At 40.1% G+C, this 21,177-nt stretch overlaps 1 protein-coding gene across 26 annotated transcripts in view; it reads right to left on the minus strand.

The window, feature by feature from the left end:
- NRCAM (neuronal cell adhesion molecule) overlaps positions 1 to 21,177 on the minus strand; it is a 325,353-nt gene that overhangs the window by 50,693 nt on the left and 253,483 nt on the right. For all 26 annotated transcript variants that reach the window (XM_044946603.2, XM_044946617.2, XM_044946605.2 and 23 more), the window contains 7 exons: positions 20,187 to 20,298; positions 17,161 to 17,345; positions 14,754 to 14,885; positions 4,852 to 4,995; positions 3,638 to 3,749; positions 1,658 to 1,824; positions 1,063 to 1,210 (listed from right to left, as the gene is read on the minus strand). In XM_044946603.2, coding sequence (XP_044802538.2) covers positions 1,063 to 1,210; positions 1,658 to 1,824; positions 3,638 to 3,749; positions 4,852 to 4,995; positions 14,754 to 14,885; positions 17,161 to 17,345; positions 20,187 to 20,298 — 1,000 coding nt within the window. The remainder of the gene's footprint in view (positions 1 to 1,062; positions 1,211 to 1,657; positions 1,825 to 3,637; positions 3,750 to 4,851; positions 4,996 to 14,753; positions 14,886 to 17,160; positions 17,346 to 20,186; positions 20,299 to 21,177) is intronic.

The raw sequence follows: 21,177 nt of genomic DNA on the forward strand, positions 1-21,177 counted from the left end.
ACCTTTAGCTAACTTAGTCCAATGGTCATTTCTTCATACTTCCTTCTCATTTTTATCAATTCAGATCCCAGGGATAAAACTGACCAGCTGAAGCACAGAACTAGATGGAAACCCTGGGCACAGAAAAGGCCACATAGTTCTTTTAAGGAACATTTACAGGCAAGAGGGCACCATTAAGGCACAGTTGAAAAAAAGCCACAGAAACCATTTCTACCAGCAGATAGCATTCCTTCCCACTGGGGTGATGACTGTAGCCCCCCTGTATCTGCTCAAATTCTCCCGTTCAACTGTGTACCCCATCAAACCCACCTGAAAATGGGCATGACCTTTCCTCCATTCCAAGCTAGAGGAATGCAGCATGCTCAGGCTCTTTCAAATTCTTTACTTGTTTTATTTTTCTCCTCCTCCTTCTATTGGCTTTAGGTAAAATGAAAAGAAAACTCCCCTTCCAAATAAAAACTAGAGTCCTGTAAAATACTGATGAGGATTCAGGCACACTCTGATGATTAAAGAGATCACATTTCTGCTTATTTGTAAAAGGGAATGAACACATCTGTTGAGACTGCACTGTACATGGCAGCAAACAGTGGACATTGTCCAAGATCTGAAAGGAATTTTTGCATCCTGAATTACATAGTACACCAACATACAGAAATAGACAAACATTCTCAGGGTCTTATTTCCATAACTCGATACCTTTCTAGGTCTCAACACTTAACAGCAAGGAAAGGAAATGTATATCTACTTTGAAGAGCGAGCAGAAATTTTAAAAGTGTAATCATTAAGTCACTATACAGGAACTTCCCTGGAAGTCCACTGGTTAAGACTTTGCCTTTCATGGCAGGGGGGTGAGGGTTCAATCCCTGGTCGGGGAGCTAAGATCCCACATGCCTCAAGCAAAAAAACATGGAATAGAAATGATATTGTAACAAATTCAATAAAGGCTTTAAAAATGGTCCATGTCAACAAATCTTCCAAAAAAGTCACTATACAGCAAACCTCTAGTTCAAGAGCAGTTTAAAGAGAGAAGGATGAGAAAGGAAAGGCATTGTCTTCAAATACCTTCCATCATTGGGCAGCTCCCCGTGGTCTTTCAGCCACGTGACAGTGGGGATTAAGGTGTGATCGTGTTTCACTTTGCATTCAAAGGACACAGTGCTCCCTCTTTGCACAACTGCATATTCAGGCTGTTTAATGATCCTTGTTGGATCTGAAATGGAAAGTTACTGTTATCCATTGCCAAAGCTGGAGAATTTAACAAAATCAAAATACAGAGAACAGACTTGTGGTTGCCAAGGCAGAGGAGGATGGGGGAGGGATAGATTGGAAGTTTGGGATTAGCAGATGCAAAATATTACATATAGGATGGATAAACAACAAGGTTCTACTGTGTAGCACAGGGAATTATATCCAATATGCTGTGGTAAACCACAATGGAAAAGAGTATGAAAAAAAAGTATGTATATATACACATACACACACACACACACACACACACACACACACATATATATATATAACTGAATCACTTTGCTGTACAGCAGAAATTAGCACATTATAAATCAACTATACTTCAATAAAATAATTTTTTTTTAAAACCTGGGGAATTTGCTCAAAGACACATAATACATAAAAAATGTTTGCCACCTTGCCTCACCTTTGATTTCCAGGTGAACATCATTCTTTGCCATTCCTAACTTATTCCGTGCAACACATGTATAAGTTCCCGTACTGTCCTTCTGGGCCACAGGAATTTCCAAAGTTCCATTTTCATGTAAAACATAAATATCTTCACGAAGAGCACTCCCTTTAGCGCCCTTAAACCTTCATTATGAAAACCATCACAATGAGAAAAACACATCATAGTTTGAAGTCAGACATAAAATGCCCTGTTCAAGGTCAACACATCATGATCTGCATTACCAGATGATGCTCACAGACTTCAAATCTGTGTAAGCATACTGCATGCGTGTCAGTCAGGGGGGTTGGGGTGGGGGGGTCAATGCAAAGAGAGGATGTCAAACTGGAAAACTTAGTGATAAATGGTGCTTAAAGAATGAGGGTGATAATACTAACTACTTAAGTGATAATTTTCATTATGAGAGATTCATAATTTAATAATCACATTATTATCTATTTTATCTCTAATAAATGAAAAAACAGACAAAATGAAGACTGCTTTGACCTTTTCCTCCTACAGTGATGTGTCTGTAACTCCATCTGCAGAGATTTCAACATCAAGGTTACAAGGGTTGTACTTTTGAGAGTATAAATAGAAAAATATTCAGAGAGGAAAAAGAAACAAGCATACATGTAAAGTACATCTACATTCAGCTTCTAGGCTAGCATCAAGAGAAGTGAAGATGGACTCACAGACTTAGAGAATGAACTTATGGTGGCAGGCGGAAGGGATAGTTAGGGAGCCTGGGATGGGCTTCCCTAGGGGCTCAGACCGTGAAGGATCTGCCTGCAATGTGGGAGACCTGGGTTCAATCCCTAGATTTGGAAGATCCCCTGAAGGAGGGAACAGCTACCCACTCCAGGATTTTTGCCTGGAGAATCCCATGAACAGAGGAGCCTGACAGGTCCAGGGGTTGCAAAGATTCGGACAAGACTGAGCGACTTTCACTTGGGATGGACACGTACACAACGCTATATTTAAAATGGATAACCAACAAGAACCTGCTGTATAGCACATGCAACTCTGCTCAATGTTATATGGCAGCCTGGATGGGAGAGGGGTCTGGGGGAGAATGGATACATGTATATGTATGGCTGAGTCCCTTTGCTATCCACTGGAAACTATCACAACATTGTTAACTGACCATACCCCCTGCACAAAATAAAAAGTTCAGAAGAAGAAGTGAGGATGGATGAAAAGAGGTGAAAGACTAAGCATTAACTCTTCTCCTTTGCTAGGAAATTTTCTGCATAAGCATCCATGTTTGTGTTTTAATCCAATACCTGGCTTTAATCTCACAGCAAGAAGTAGAGCCCCACAGTGTCTGCCAGCTGACAGAGGATCCTTAAATGAATGTTCCAATTTTCTTTCACTCATTCTTTCTGACCGGTTGCCTCTCTTGGCCTTGTCTCTTTCAGCTCAGACTAAAGCAAGCTGGGAGGATGAACAGGACTAGTACCAGGAGGGATACGTGAAATGGAATGGTCTAAAGAGGGACTGAAAGACATGGAGGGAGCTTGGCTGGACGCAAGCCAGCATGCTCAGTGGGAGGGGAACACTGCTAATAGCAAATTCTGTTTTTAAGCTTATGGACCCTGCTCACACCTCAGATGATATTTTTATGATCAAGGAATGTCCCTCAACCTATCTCTCCAGCCAGCATTCATGACATCCCAGGTGATATCGTGGCACTGTAATTTTAATTTTTTTTTCAAAAACATTTATATATCCCTCTAGGGTGGACAAAGCATACTGCCAAGAAGATTATCCATGTGACAGTATTTAGCACAGAGCAAGTCATTAATAAATATTTGTGAATACATTTAATAATTAATAAGATGATGGATTCTTCCCTGCTTTTTCTCCTATCTGTGCTCTGACTAAAACCCTACATACTGAGAAATTTGAAAGCTCTAGCAAATGTAAATATGCCAAACAGACAGGACCGCTACTTACCACTCGATGGTAGGCAGAGGAGACCCAAAGAAGGCACAGTCCAGTAAGGCAGCTCTGTTTGCGATGACCTGATAGAGTGTGTTTGCAGATGTAAGGATTCGTGGTGGCTCAGCTAAAAATGTCGTGGAAAAGTAAAGTAAATATTAAGATAAAATAAACATTTAGGCCCACTGTGCATTTCTGCATCTTTTTAAGGTCATCAGAGTTCATAGTAAGGCACAGCCAATGTATCTCTCCCCTTACGTTCTCAGGCAGGTATGACCCTACTGGTCACTCAAGGTGGAAAAACACAAGTTTTCTCCCTCTGTCTCACATTTGCATCTTACTCAGGCATAGTTTGTGATAACTGATTTCTTTATATCTCCTACTATACTGTGAGTTCCTTGTAGGCAAGGAATGGAACTTTTTACTGTCTTCTTTCCATAAATGAGCACAGTATCTGGCACAAAATAATGACTAAATACATTTTTGTTGAATGGCCCATCAGAACACACAAGTTGGCAGAAAAAAGCAGAATGCTGAATGACTCAAAACACAACCAGAATCGGAACTGCTTCCTGTACATCCATCAACATCGTGATGGCTCAGCTCTTCATGTGATTTTACTGACCTTCATTTCAAGCATGAAGGAAAAAATACCACATATTGGTTGGCTTCCTGACCTTAATTCTATTTGAAAGGGAGCCTATTCCACTTAAAGAGTTGAAATATAATTCCTTGGTATCATAAAAACCATTCTCATATAAATTTTACTTCTAACAAATCTGGTATTTTAGTCATTTTTGTTTCATAAGGGAAATAAAATGTTCACAAAAACCAACCACTTCAGAACATTTATGACATAGTTTTCTAAACATATTAATATGAATTGATAAATAAATATACATCTGTGACTTAGATCAATGCTAAACATTATGATTAACGACTGATTTTCAAAAATCAGAATCATGAAATTTTCATTTGACTTGTCAGTTTCTAAGGATGGTACAATAGTCACATTCAGTTATTAAGAGCAAACCAATGCTCTTTTCCTTTTGAGAGGTTTGACACAATGTAACCACCAGATTGTATCTTATCTATCTTCCTATATCCCTTCCAGCTCCAAGTTCTATGCCACTGCACAGCAGATGCTTAATGTATTTCTGCTGAAAGAATGAAAAACAACAATGGTCATTAATTGAATCTGCTGTGTCTTTAATACAGGGAGAGCTTACCCAGCACATTTACAAATGCATTTGCCAGTAAATATCCATATTCGTTAGAGGCATTGCACTGATACACTGCACTTGATCTTTCTTGAACTTTGGAAAAAATAATGGTGTCGCCATCTATTTTTCTGCTGGGGTCATCAGGGGCAACTGTTTGGAAAGAAAAACAAAAAGTATACTTTCATTCCTATTTACTTAAAAGATGTACAACTTGAGGTCTAATTTAGAGTAAGCAGAAGACCGATCTAGGTATATATGCAGTAAGAAAGAAAACCAACAACCAGGCAGCAACCATCAATTTCCTTTCTCAGAATTTAGTTATCACTTATCAGCATGGGTATCCACTTGATATCCATTCAGTTTTAAATGGATTGATTCTTTTCAATATTATTTTGACAGAGGTAGGAGAAATAAACCACAAGTTAGGTGTAAATTGCAATACAAATTCAGGAAAACATTACCTTGTTCACAAAAAATTACTGTAATTTATGAGAAGGAAAGTTAATTATCCAGTGTTAATCACTCAGTTGTATTCAACTCTTTATGACCCCATGGACTATAGCCCATCAGGCTCTTCTGTCCATGGAATTCTCCAGGCAAGAATACTGGAGTGGGTTGCCATTTCTTCCTCCAGAGGATCTTCCCAACCCAGGGATCAAACTTGGGTCTCTTGCAGTGCAGGCAGATTCTTTACTGTCTGAGCCACCAGGAGGAGATAGCAAAAAGTAGTCCAAAAATATAAAACCCTCTACATCATCTGAACTTGTATATTTTAAAAGCCTCTTACTGAAACAGATATGTAAATAAGTATAGGGTTAATTATCAAATGTGAAAATATGTATTTTCCTGCTTTGGCAATTCGGGAAGCTAAAGTAGAAATAAACTGTGTGAAATTTCTCTTAAAGGTAGAAGTTTCAGCTAAATCTCTCAAGTATCTAAAAAAAATGTTAAGACCACAGTTGATCGTATCTAAAGCGGAATGGAACAAGTTGGCAATATATGAGAATTCAGTCCAATGCATGACCAACAATTTGGAAATGCCATGCTATTGTACATATATTTATTTTTGTGAACACTAAATCTTAGGGTGTAACCTTACATGGCTTTAAAAGTGCACTAAAAGGGGTATTAGGTATCTGTCTCAGCATGCTGATCAAAAACAACTCTCAATAACAGCACCCATATATGCAATATCCCAGATAAACCATAATGGAAAAGAATAAGAAAAAAAGTCTATCTATGTATAACTGAATCACTTTGCTGTATATCAGAAATTAATGTGGCATGGTAAATCAACTATACTTCAATAAAATAAATTAAAACAATAAATAATAGTACCCTTCCTCTTAAACTGCTCTTGGAACCTGAACCACTTACTAGCCTGTACTTACATTCTAAACACCATTTCTCCTCTTTGATGACAGGAAAAGGATGGGCACCTAAGACAATTTATTACTGCCTTTAGACTCCTTTATCACTTTAAAAAGTTTCATCTGTGGATTATTAATGAAGATAAATAACAAAAGACATCACGCTAGTGTTATTCATCCTTGTTTAATCACACATATTCAAAGTATCATGCCCACTCATTCTCATTCTGCATTAGTTGAGGCTAATGACTAATTAGTTGAGGCTGCATTACTGAGGCTGAGCAAGTTACTCTAAACTTAGTGGCTTAAAACTACACACATTTACTATCACACCATTCTGTACGTAGTTGTATGTCTGACATTCCAATCACAATTGATAGCTAACTTAGAAAATCATCTTAGTATAGCACATGGAACGCTGCTCAACATTATGAGGCAGCCTGGATGCAAGGAGTGTTTGAGAGAGAATGAATACATGTGTATGTATGACTGGTTCCCTTTGCAGCTGACCTGAAACTATCACAACATTGTTTGCTAATTGGCTATGCCCCAATAAAGTAAGTAATAAGTGTTAGTTGCTCAGTCAGTCGTGCCCGACTCTTTGCGATCCCATGGACTGCAGCCTACCAGGCTCCTCCGTCCATGAGATTTTCCAGGCAAGGATTACTGGAGTGGGGTGCCATTTCCTTCTCCAGGGGATCTTCCCAACCCAGGGATTGAACCCGGGTCTCCTGCACTGCAGGCAGATTCTCTACTGACTGAACTACAAGGGAAGCCCTATACCCCAATACAAAATAAAAATTTTTTAAAATAAAAAAATAAAATCAAAAGAAAAATAAAAAGGAAGAAAGACTATTCTCTTAGACAGTCCAGTTACTTCAACTAGTGATGGAGTGACCCACGGTGCTTTGAGTTGGTGGACTTCCCTGGGTCTAGTGGTTACGACTCCCTGCTCCCATTGCCTGGGCATGGGTTCGATCCCTGGTTGGGGAACTAAGATCCTGAATGCTGTGTTGTGGCCAAAAAAAAAAAAAAAAAGAAACAATTTGAGTTGGCACCTTAGCTCACATCCACTGTTTATGATTCTAATGATTTCAAAATGGCCTTAAGGAGCCTGTTCTTCCAAACAAAATAAAAATACAAGTTTCAATTCCTTGGACACAGTATAGATTTCCTCAGCAGAGGAATGACATGCTACACTGGCCTAGAAAGTGGATGAGACCTGTGGCCAACTGTCAGGTACCCTGAGAATGCAGCATCCCTCAGGGAGGCCTGTGTTCCCTGTCCTGCATCCCAAGTCTAGGATCATCTCGGCCTTGCTGACTCACACATTCTCAGCAATGTCCTTCCACTGCCTCGGCACAGCGTGTTAGGAGAGAGCAGCATCTCTGGAGTCTCATCTATCAATTATTCTCAGTGTTTTGGACCCAAAAGTTGGGCTCCCTGTGCATTCTGACTGCACATGGATCCGCCAGGCAGTGGAGGGCTGGGAGTCCCTCCCAGGTCCTTGAATATATCGAGCTCTTAAAACCTACATCACTGTGTGTTTAATGGGGATAGAGTTCCAGTTTTTCATGGTGAGAAAGTTCTGGAGATCTATTTCACAATCGTGTGAAAGTACTGTACTAAGTACTAAATGAAGTCGCTCAGTCGTGTGCGACTCTTTGCGACCCCGTGGACCGTAGCCTACCAGGCTCCTCCATCCATGGGATTTTCCAAGCAAGAATACTGGAGTAGGGTGCCATTTCCTTCTCCAGGGGATCTTCCCAGCCCAGGGATCGAACCCAGGTCTCCTGCATTGCAGGCAGATGCTTTACCCTCTGAGCCATCAGGGAACTGTACTCTTAAAAATGATTAAGATGGCAAATTTTCTGTTATGCGTGTGTGTGTTTTTAACTGAAGTATAGTTGATTTACAATGTTGCGCCAATCTTGATATACAGCAAGTGACTCAGTTTTACACATATATACATTCTTTTAAAAATAATTTGTCTATACTGCTTTATCCAGGAGATTGGATAGAGTTCCCTGTGCTGACAGTAGGATCTGTTATGTGTTTTTTCATCCACAGTAAAAAGTTACCTCGCCACAAACATGGAAGACCAGCTCAACTCACAAAACCAGTAGGACCATCTTCTCCTGGTGGGGGTTCATCAAGCACAACGCACACCATTTACAACAGCCTTTATGTAGCCCACGGCTTGTTTTTTTTCCTACTAGCAACCCTTTCCAATTTTTTTTTCTTTAACCTGAGAGGCCTCTGAGTGTATCTGCCTTATTTCTGCTAAATGGAGCAGCCTCCAAATATTTATTTTGGGGGATGTATTTAGGAATCAAATAACCCCTCTAGGTAAGCGTAATAAGAGTAAATAAGCACATATTTCTCCATGGGGGTTTGGTCTACCCGCCAAATGCTGGTTTGGTTTTCCTTGAGTACTTACTAAGGAAACACCAGCAAACCCGGGACCGTCACAGTGACATACGGGAGCTCAGCAGGTACTGGACAAAGAATGAAACCACTGGTGCAGAGAGATTTGAAGCCTTTGAATTCTGTGTCCTGGCTATGGAGTGGGAGTAACTCTCCAGTATCTAAACCCAAATTGCCCAAAGAAATAATAATTAATTCCAGGAATACCAACTTTGGTTGCTATAAATGCACACTGGGTGAAGAAACTTAAGAGCACAGACATCACCACCATACAAAGCCCCAGAGGTGAGGTTCAGAACTGGGCTGACAGTTTTCCAATCATACTTTCTTTTATTCTACCCTTCCTGACATGGCTGGCCAAAACCATGAATGTTTCCAACATTTAGAAAATAAGAAAAACAATAAGTGCCACTATACATGTAAAAACTACTATCAAATTTTAAAATATTTTTGTACCTAATGCATAGTTTTATTTTAAAAAGAGCTTCATGAAACAGACTAAGGAGAGAGAAGTATATGTATCTCAAAGATGAGAAACTAGAGACTTAGTGGTTTGTTTAATGTTATACTTACTGCTCAGATTTCCTGAGTTAGTCTCCTCTATAAACATCTCCCGAAATCTGAACAGCTGTGCATAATGTAGAACAAATCTCTGAATGAAGTGATGAATTTTCTTCATGTAGGTATTACATCCCCTGTGAAGGGATGGCCACTGAGCCCTTTGGAAAAAAGATGACTTGGTGGAATCTTGGGGAGTCCTAGACCACATCTCCTTTCCTCTGCCTGCTTATTATGTATCACTGTCTTTCAATCCCTCCCTCCAATATCAGCAAAATATGTAACTGTGGCAGGAGGAAGCCTTCTGTCTACCCTTATTCTCTTCATTCGATCCCCTTCTCATCTTTTAGAGAAAAGGGGACTTTTAACATAATAATAGTATGATCTTACAGATGCTCCACTTGGAAGAATTCGAGAGATCTACCTCAATTCACAAGGGGTATGATTAAAGACCTACAAGCGCTAGGCTCTCCCACTGTCTCCCAGGACAAGGTCAGGAATCTTGGTGTCCACAGCCTTGACCTTGGACATTTTCTTTCTGGTCCTGGGTTCTATTTTCACACTTTCCCAGACACTGTGGGTCATACAATAAAAATTAGGAGTTCTTTTTTGGCATCAGCATCTCTGCAGCTGTGTTCTTGACTTCTGCAGGTGGTTTCAAACATATTTTATGCAAATTCCATATTTAATACTTTTTTTTTTTTTTTTTGCTTCAAGGAAAGTTTAAAGTAACCTGGCCAGTCCTAGGGGGATAGAGCTTTGAAAGACATTGAGATTAGGGCCTTGACTCTTTCTGAATGAATTCTTCCAGTTTTGTAAAACAGTAGGTGCCAGGTCTTAAATGCACAGTCACAAACCAGCAACACTATATTTTGCTAACAAAACCCAAGTCTGACCCTTTCCTGTTCTGACCCACTTTCTCCTTTTATTGGCAGCCAGAACCTACAGAGGTGGGGGCGAGGTGGGGGGAAGAGAGTGACACATCAGGTGACTGTCTACACATCAGGAGTGGGGAGGTATCTGGTACTGTGGTCCTCTGATAATGTTCTCTGTTGCACGGTGCCTGGTGGGGAGGTCAGGCACCTGGTGGGATGCCGCACTATGATGCTGCAGAAGCACAGCTGTTCCTGCCCCTGTCACTCAGCAACTGGTCCAGCCAAGGTTTCTGCAACCTCCTAGGGAGAATGTGTCAGCAAGCCAGCCTGTGCTCCCAGCTAACCTTTGAGGTCTACTCTGGCTCCCCCTTTAATCCTTATCATGCCGATTCTGTGTTGTATATTGTAGCAGATCTTGCTCTCTCCTGCCTTCTCCTGTCTCTCTGCCATCCTTCACTGATGAATGTATCTGGGGGTTGCAAACTCAGCAAACTATAGATGACAAGCCGCAGTTTCTTGTTTCCAGAATGTCCCCAAACCTCAGTTCTATTCAGAGGCCTCTGAATTAAAAGGTAAATTATCAAGCAGGGCGGACAGGGGAGAGGCAGGAGGCTCCTCAAACTTGGACAGATATTTGGACAGTTTTCTTCTTCATTTACTCCCTATCTTGGATCAGGGAGGTCAGTGCAAGGAGGGGGCATATAGAGTTCACTTTAACTAGCTGTTTAAGACTCAGTGTCTCAAATGAAATTATTTACAGAAAGACTCACAGACATAGGTAACAGACTTATAGGTGGGGAGCACTGGGGATATGGATTGAGAATTTGGGATTAGCAGATGTAAACTATTACATTTAGATTAGATAAACAATAAGGTCCAACTGTGGAGCACAGGAAACTATATTCAATATTCTGGGATAAATTGTAACAGAAAAGAAAATGAAAAAGAATGTATATACATGTATAACTGAATCACTCTGTTGTACAGCAGAAATTCATACATTACAAATCAACTATACATGAATACAATTAAAATTTTTTAAAAAATTGAACATTGAAAAATTTTTTAAATTATTTAAAAATTTAAAAAACAGACTTAGGGTCTAGCCAAGAAGTCATTCACCAGAAGCTGTAGATGGACCAGTGGCTGAGAGTTGGGGTGGGGAACTGTACTGCCCCTAACGTGCCCTCCTGCAGAGAGCTGTGAGTCCCCACCAGGTGCCTCAAACCCATCAGCTTTCAATTCTGAGATTACAAACAGTAATCCATGCATTTTTAGTTTGGCCTCCAGATGTGAAGGAAGACACCTCCCAGGGACACTTCTCATCAGTTCAGTTCAATTCAGTCACTCAGTCATGTCCAACTCTTTGCGACCCCATGGACTGCAGCATGCCAGACCTCCCTGTCCATCACCAACTCCTGCAACTTACTCAAACTCATGTCCATCAAGTCGGTGATGCCATCCAACCATCTCATCCTCTGTCATCCCCTTCTCCTCCCACCCTCAATCTTTCCCAGTATCAGGGTCTTTTCCAGTGAGTCAGCTCTTTGCATCAGGTGACCAAAGTATTGGAGTTTCAGCTTCAGCATCAGTCCTTCCAATGAATATTCAGGACTGATTTCCTTTAGGGTGGACTGGTCGGATCTCCTTGCAGTCCAAGGGACCCTCAAGAGTCTTCTCCAAAACCACATTTCAAAAGTATCAATTCTTTGGTGCTCAGCTTTCTTTATACACTTCTCATCACCTCGGTATAAACAGACAGCATCTGCTCCCGGCACTGAGTCCCTGGCTTTGCTGCCAGGCTGCATGGCATTTTCTCTTCCTACTTGTCCACCAGAGTGCCCACTCTGAGGCATACCAGAGGCAGAGGGGCCCTTGATCTGCAGGCATCGTCAACTCTGATCCCAGCTCTGCTCAGTCTCTTAAGACATACTTTGGGGATGGAAGAAATCAACTGGTTTTGAACCTGATTTGAGAGATTTTATTCTAACTCTTTCTGCTCTGGACCCAATCAGATGATCTGGGGTTATAGCAGACAGGTTCCACTTGTCTCCAGGGACCTACACCCCATCCCCCAAATGCCAGCCTTTCATAGTTGATCCTTCCCCCAAATATTTCATTTAAAGGGGAATGTCTATGAGTGAAACTTCAAAGCTCATTTTAAAAACTGAAGTCTAGTTGACTTACAATATTATATTAATTTCAGGTGTACAACACAGTGATTCAATATTTTATAATAGCTCATACTCCAAATAAATTTACAAAATACTGGCTATATTCCCTGTGCTGGACATTACACCCTTCAGTCTTACTTATGTTATACCCAAATAGTGCAAAACTCTCAATACAGCTGGAGTTACAGATTCCCTGAGAGGCACCACCTGTGCCTCGTTTGGAAGGATCACAAGCTGAGAGAAACAGAAGGAAAGATCAGCTTCCTTATTTTATCTCCCCTCATCCCTGTGTCACTGACCCACCTACATCTCAATTTCCCTCTGCTTCTGATTGCATTCTGGCTGCTGAGTTTAAGGCTTTATCTTTGCAACATTCCCTGGCTCCACAGTTTCCCCAATGAGAAATGATGGATGTCCCCTCCCACTTGTCAGTTTCACGGAGGCCAGATCTCAGGGGTATGTTTAACCTTCCATAAATCGGCACAGAATCTCTGAGCTACGAAACTTCAGCTACCGAAAGTGCTGAGCATGCTCCATCCCTTATTGCCATTCTGAATACATTCCTACCAGAAAACTTACTTTTTAGTTCAGGGCTTCCTTCCACTTCTCAGTTTTCACTCATATGTCCCTGAGAGTGGCAACAGCTTCCCAATGCACAACCACAAAATATTCTGCAGTTCTTCCTGATTCTGATCCTAGCTAAAATTAGGAGTAGAAATATCCAAACCCATTTTGCTGGACCCTTATGTATCTGTGCTCTTCCAGGAACATATTTCCTTTTACAATAAACACAGGCTGTCTGATTCTGCGCATCTGATAAAGATTGTGTTCTGTGACAAACTACTAATAAACACTCACAGAAGCGGGTCTCTCACTCTACCTAGACCTGGAGCAGTAAGACCTTGATGGTGAGAATTATCAGGAACTTGGGCTGTTTAAAATCTGCCAGTATTTTTCAGATTCATCTTAGGGTGAAGACTATTTCATGAAAGCCAGTTTAATGGATCTTTTGGGTATGGGAGAGTAGAACCAATTTCTGATTCTGGCTTGGAGGCAATGAAGGGCTTCCCTGATAGCTCAGTTGGTAAGGAATCTGCCTGCAATGCATGAGACCCCAGTTGGATTCCTGGGTCAGGAAGATCTGCTGGAGAAGGGATAGGCTACCCACTCCAGTATTCTTGGGCTTCCCTTGTGGCTCAGCTGGTAAAGAATTCGCCTGCAAAGCGGGCGACCTGGGTTTGATCCCTGGGTTGGGAAGATCCCCTGGAGAAGAGAAAGGCTACCCACTCCAGTATTCCGGCCTAGAGAATTCCGTGGACTGTATAGTCCATGGGGTCGCAAAGAGTTGGACACGACTGAGTGATTTTCACTTTGGAAGGAATGAGGAGTCAAGCTGCTCTATATCGTATCTTAATTCTGAAGGTTGTCTTTAATGAATGGCTTTACAGATTATTATGCTACTGATAGGGAGGGTGAACATGATGCAGGGTTTTAAACAGAAACCAATTTTTCTCTCTCTCTCCTAAGAAGGGGAAAACATCCAAAGATTCTCCTGTCAATAGCAGCTGGTGGTAGGTGGAATCAAGAAAACGGAGAGGCAGTGGGCTCTCTGTGGATGGCCATGCTTAGGAATCCAAGAGGAGGGAGATGCAATATCCATTTTAATTTTCTTTTTTTCTTTGCTATAATGCCCTTCTATGAGACTCAAGCATCTAATCAAGTCTTGTAAAACTGGTCTTTGCTATGACTTAGAAGATTGAGGGACAGCCTGTGGCTACACTCTGGGGGACTGTTCTAGGCAGCCTGGAGAAGCTGGCTGAGAGCTGGAGTGGTCCAGGGAAGGTGGCAGAAGAGGTGATACTTGGCAGTTGAGATCATGTAAACATTGTTCAGGAATTATCTCAGTAATACTTGGGGAGGGAAGACGGGTCAAAGACAGAACATCCAGCATACGACTGAGGTCAGAAGATATGTTCTTCTTTGGGCATTAAATGGAACAGTGACCTCTCAAGACTGGAGAACTTGGGAACATCTGAGCTCTATTAGGAATACGCCTAATACTTTAAAACCTCTTTAAATTAAGACAGCTGTATTTCTTATTGCCATATCCACTGTCTCTATTCCTAGCCTCCCTAACACCTCCTCCAACTCCTGTGATGTTTCCACACATCACTTGACATTTTGAACAAAGAAGATAATGTGAACTTTCCAGTGGGTGTTTATTTCTCACCCTGTCACTGTTCCTATGACTCACACAAAAAACAAGAACAACTGCAAATTTCCAATCAGTGCATGCTGTTCTGTTAATAGCATAAACAATTCAGTCATAATAAATTATGCCTAAAGATAACAAAATTAAAATCTAAAGGTAATCTGGTCCTTCTGTGTAACTTATACATGACTTCCTTCCTTAAGTCAAGCTATTTTATCATCATTTGTCTCCTGTGGAGAAATCACTATGCTCCAAAAACACACTGCGACTGGAGCCAATCAAGGAAACTTACTTTCTATCGGGACTCCATTTGATAACCAGCTAATTCTGGGTTTTGGGTTGCCATTCGCTCTGCAGATGAGGGTTCCATCCTCTTCAGGGGACAGCACAAGATTTTGAGGTGCTATGATCCAGTATGGAGCCGCTTTACGAGAAAAGGAGAAAAACACCACAAAATTTAATCAATTATTCTAGGAAATTTAGTACACCGAACCATCTTAATGATAAAAATAAGTATGTTGCAAACCATTTGTTAATTTCATTTTTTTTAAGAGTGTACAGACTTCTAAGTTATACTTCAAAGAACACTTCAGATTTTCAAAAGAATGTTTAAAGAGACTCACTGACATCTATGTATCATTTCAAGAGCCTTTTGATTCAAATATCATCATCTTGTTCTACACTGTATGGATCAGATATCAAAGAGGTAACAGATTTCTCTAAAGTTGTACAGCAATTTAGAGGTACAGATAGGGATACGAAAGAGGAATTTAAATTCTAAGCCCTGTAGAATATATACAGTTATAAAATTAGTAAGCAATTTTTAAAGCTTTGCAGTTTTTGAAGCGCTGCCAAGTGAGTATAGTGTTCCTGTAAGTCCTTCACCGGCTTTCTCTAATGTTAACATCTTACAAAACCATGGTACAGATACCAGAACAAGAAATTAGCATTGCTACAATACCATCAACCCAACTACACACTGTACTAGACTTTCCTGTTTTTCCACTGTCTTATTTCTGTTCCAGGACCCTGTCCTGGATACCACATTGCATTTAATTGTCACATCTTCCTACTTAGTTTCCTCTGATCTGAAAGTTTCTTGGTCTTTCTTTGTTTTTCATGAACCTGAGACTTTTAAAGACTACTAGTAAGTTATTTTGTAGAACATCTTTTTTTTTTTTTAATCAAGAGCTTTTCATTTTTTATAACAAGGAACAATATTCTAGTTTTATCATTATCAGGACAGAAGTGGAGAAAAGTAATTATATGTGTGTTAGCTGTGTAAACGTATCAATGTTAATTACTTCCCCAACTCTATAAATAAGTTCTCTATCATCTCTTTTTTTTTCATAAAGCAATTTTTCTTTGAACTTCTTTCTAGACTTAGAAAGGAGTACTAGTCAATTGAATTCTTTCAGGGATAAATCAAGCTTACTAAATTGATTAATCTTCATATTTTTCCTAAGGCACATTCTCCATTTCTTATCTGTGACCAAAATATTTTGTGAACCATTCCAACACGCCCTCATTTCTAGAGAATGTTTATACCAGCGACTATTGAATTCTCATACAGATCAATAGGAAGGTTTTAAGAGAAACAAAAGCTTTTCCACCTAAGGTCAAATTTAGTGATTTCTGAGTGAAGAATTCCTGAATTGCTAGATTATAATCACCATCCAACCAGCATCATTAGTATCATCATAATTCTTTTTTAAAAAAGATTATATTCCATTTACAGTTATTATCAAATACAATTATTATTATCAAATACTGTGTTGTACAATAGATCCTTGTAGCTTATTTTGAAAATCATAGTTCGTACCTCTTAACCTCCTACTTCTTTATTGCCCTCCCTCCTTCCCTCTCCCCACTGGTACCCACTATGGTACACCGGTTTTCACTCGAGTTTTTCCTGATGATTTTTCACGATTCAACTGAGGTTCTGAGTGATTGAACCTTCTAACTGCATTAAATCTGGGAGCACACAACATCGACATGGCTTATTCTGGTTTATGAACCTCGATCACTTGGTTAGAGTGATGCCTGCCAGCTCTCTCCACTGTAAAGTTACCATTTTCCTGCTTCCCACATTCTGTTCACTAGAAGCAGGCAACTTCAGCCCTTACTCAAGGGGAGGGCGATTAAGCTCTCTCTCCTTAAAGGATGAGGAGTGAAGAATCTGTGGACATATATTAAACCTGCCTCAGTAATTAATCTGGATGTGGGTGGCTAAGGGGAGAAAAAACACTGAGGCTATGCAAACAACCTGTTTCTCTTGAAAGTTTGACCAAGTAATTTCATCATTTTATTTATTTACTTTTGAGAGTTATATTTTATTAAAATGTACGCCCAGGAGACAGGACTCTCAGATCACTTTGAGGGACTGCTCTGAAGAGGCAAGGGGGCATCCAGTAATTTTAGCTCTTGCCTACAGCAGTTACAACTGTGGAATTCTAATGGTGATTTTCTATTTCCTTCATTCTTTCAACATTTATTAATTGGAATCCTCTGCAAGGAAGATCTGAGGGAGCAAAGTTTTAACCTGATTTAAAAGCACTATAAATGGCAATGAGAAGAGATTCAACGTACCATGAGTACTGATATAAATTTACATTATTATTACCGAAGAATATAATTAAAGGCATTTAATGAAAGATTCTCATGGAGGCAAGAACCATGCATTTTAGACAATGATATACCTTTAACTGTGACGGAAATGGTATGATGGATGGCTCCTAATGCATTTTTGGCTATACACTGGTAATTTCCAGAGTCTGCTTCTGTAACCTGAATGATTTGCAGAGTTTTCTTAAAGTTCCTATAAAATGTCCGATTGATGGGGAGTGTTCCATCTTCTTTTATCCAGTAAATAATTGGGGTAGGCCTGATAAGGTAAACAGAAAATAACATCACAAAAAAAATTCGTGATAAAGATCATGAGGAACAGATAAATATTTTAAGTAGCACCACACTTTAATTAAGTAATGCTCAAAACCTTACATTTCAGTCTGTAAGTTACCATTTTCACACAAGCTAACTGATGGCACACCATGATGACTTCAGGGATCTGTTGAGAATGGCAGTGAGACTTACTTGACTGAAGGGACCTAATTATTATCTTCAAAGTTCTGATGAAGGAGACACTCTTGGAAAATTTTGCATGCCTGGACTATATCGATCAAAAGAATGACCATGAAATTAATGATACAGAGTTGCAATCTTTTTTAACTTTTTTTTTTAATGTGGGCCATTTTAAAAGTCTTCATTGAATTTTTGTTCTAATATTTCTTCTCTTTTTATGTTTTGGTTTTTTGGCCATGAGCCACATGGGATCTTAGTTCCCTGACCAGGGACTGAACCCATACCCCCTGTACTCTTAGCCACTAGACTGCCAGGGCAGTCCTTCAAGTTACAATTTTTTAATCAGCCAGACTTAAAAAGGTTAGAGAAAGAAAGGTTAGAGAAAAACTAACCTAAGGTTAGTTTTTGTGCCCATAAACTTCCATACATATTTCCATACCAAATGGAAGAATCTCCCTATCTTATAACAGGCTATCTGATGATGTGAATGAAGTGATTAGAGGAATCATGCTGTTATTTTAATTTCATTATTAGTGATATTTTTAAAACATTATATCAATTGACAGAGGTAGGCCCAACTCACATGTTACTTATACCATTTCTCATCTATGTTTCTTATTAAATTATGAACTATAGAGACAGATGAAAAGTCAGACTTAGGCTTAGAGTTAAAAAGATCTGCTTCAAAATTCCTACCCTACTCCTAAACTGCTCTCTGATTTTGGATCTCTGGACTTTTGGGGCCTCAGTTTCTTCCATTGCCTTAATGGAGACAATAATGCTTGTTTTGATCTGGTGACCTGAGAAGGTTTTCATGAGGGTAAAATAAAAATCCATTCAGTGTATTTACTAAGCACTAAACTATAGATCCCCTGGAGGGGGGCATGGCAACCCACTCCAGTATTCTTGCCTGGAGACTCAACATGGATAGAGGAGCCTGGTGGGCTACAGTCCGTGAGTTCCCAGAGTCAGACATGACTGAGTGACTAAGCACGCCTCGGCCCAAACTATATAGACCAGGGCTTCCCAGGTGGTGCTGGCGGTAAAGACCAAAGCAGGAAACCCAAGAGACAGGGGTTCAGTCTCAGGGTTGGGAAGATCCCGTGGAGAAGGAAATGGCAACTCACTCCAGTATTGTTGCCTGGAATATCCCATGGACAGAGGAGCCCGGTGGGCTGCAGTTCGTGGGGTCACAGAGTTGGACACATAAACACATAAACACACATAAACACAAACTATAGGCCAAGTATTAAGTTGTGTGTTGGGAAGATAAAAAAAAAAAAAAAAAAAAGAATGGTCCAGGCCCTCAGGAAGAACACAATATTTATCATTAGAAATACTAGTGGGATTAATGGGTTGTAGAATTGTTTTTGTTTGTTTACTTGAATAAAAATAACTGAACAGATATACTTGATGAACTGGGTCATGAGTAGTATTTCTTGACATGGCCAGCAGGGGCCTCCATGTGTCTCCAGAGGTATTAATAAAATTTTTCCTGGAGGCCGATTCTGGGCTTCTAGGAAGGAATGTGATACTCTGAGTCACCAGGTCAAGGACAGCACTGATAAAAACACAACACAACATGTTTCTGAGAGTCCAGTCAATGTTCCAGCAAATGTGCCTTATCAATGGTACTTACTCTATGCCAGGCATGAGAGGAAAGTATTCAGAAGCTTGCTTCCAGCGTTTGCCTCACATAACAGCTGTTCCTGCAGCTGAGCTGAGGCTTCCCTGGGATTCCTCTCAAGGGCACATGGGTTCTGGGGGTGGTATCAGTTTTGAGGTGTGCATAGATGAGACAGGGCTTCCCTGGTGGCTCAGATGGTAAAGAATCCACCTACAATGTGGGAGACCTGGGTTCGAGCCCTGGATTGGGAAGACCTCCTAGAGAAGGGCATGGCAACCCACTCCAGTATTCTTGCCTAGAGAATTCCCATGGACAGAGCCTGGCTGGCTACAGTCCATGGGGTCACAAAGAGTTGGACACGACTAAGTAACTAAGTATACACATAGATGAGACAGCTGCAAAGAAGCTGGTCTGGTGACCAGCGCTAGGAGGTAGAGGATGGGACAGCATGCCAGTGTCAAGGCTAGGCACTAAGAGGCTGAATAAGCCTCCGCTGTCAGGAGAATCAGCCAGAGCTCGATTGCCTAGAAGGATGTGAAAAATTCATGATCAGAAGCTCCACTGCCCTGCTAACAGCAGGAGACCCAGAGCTGTGAACCCAAGGCTGAGCTGCTCAGAAGATGCGTAAGCAGGCTCAAATGAAATCAGTCAGAGCCAGCCCTGTTACGGCACAACTGCATACTTGTAGACAAATCATAAATGACAAATAGCTATTGGTTTTAAGCCTCTAAGTTTTGAGATGATCTGTTAGACAACAGTAGCAAAATAATAAGCTTAATTACAACAATCATAAGGTGATTACTGACACTTATTTCTAAAGGAACATTTACATTAACAAAATATTTTCATAATATGAAATAACACATGGCCTGTTTTGGAAGTAATCATAACATTTTTCTCGATTGCTTAATGGAGTCTCTATCAGTGATTCCTGCTATGAAACAATATTAATGTCTCTCTACCAATCTACTATGTTTATATAAGAAATGGACATCAAGACAGACAGTGTTAACTCACAGCCCTTCTGCAATGCACTCAAGGGAAAGGACATTTCCTCTTAATTCCTCTTTGCGACTTGTATTGCCGTCTGGAGTTAAAAATGTTGGTGGCCTCTGTCTATGTGATTTAGCTGCAAACAAGAAGATCAATATGCATTCCAAGTAAGAATATGGATTTCTAGAAGAACAATTCACTGTCTAAAAATCTAATCCCTTTTCAAATCGATTTACTATTGATTGTGAAATTTGTTAAACAAATACATACATACTCCTTGCCTTATAAATAGCCATACTCAGTTGGCCAGAAGTAGAAACTATTTTGGTTGCATAAGAACTAATATTGAGGACTATTTTCCTTTGTATATTTTCCTAATTTGGGTTTAGGGTTCTATGTATTTTTGGTGGGTTGGTAAAGTTTCAAAATGTAGACATAGAGAGGAAAATTATGTTATCAAATTATCCACCTCTCAAGATGAGTACTCAGGTCAAAGGGAAAATGAGCTATCTATTTTCTGGAAGATGTTAGGTTTTTCTGAAAGATATGACAATGGACAAGGTCTTTTGGTTTACCCTAGGGACAATATTATAGTCAATTCCATTAATTAATCATGAAGATAAATCATGGTGGACATCTAATATATCAAGATACCCAAAATTGCAAGGTTTACAGAAAACAAAACAAAACTAGAAAGTGACTGGCAGAGGTCTGGCAAATGTGTGCCACAGATTATGGGTGAAGTTAAAGAAATTAAAGTTGGTTTCCTCAATGGAAAAATAAAGAGGGCTCAAGTCAGAGATCTCAGGGAGGTGTGTGTGTATATATATATATATATATATATATATATATGTAGAGAGAGAGAGAGAGAGAGACTACCTTTATGTTTCATGAAGAAAAATCATATGGAGACCTGGCCTAAATGTGTCCTTATCCTCTGGTGGCATCTCAGAAGAACTTAAAGTAGATATCCTACCATCTCGAGGCTCTAAGAGCCCTTTAAGAGTGTGCAACA

Source organism: Bubalus bubalis, chromosome 8 (genome assembly GCF_019923935.1).
Source record: "Bubalus bubalis isolate 160015118507 breed Murrah chromosome 8, NDDB_SH_1, whole genome shotgun sequence".
NCBI classification, from domain to species: Eukaryota; Metazoa; Chordata; class Mammalia; order Artiodactyla; family Bovidae; genus Bubalus; species Bubalus bubalis.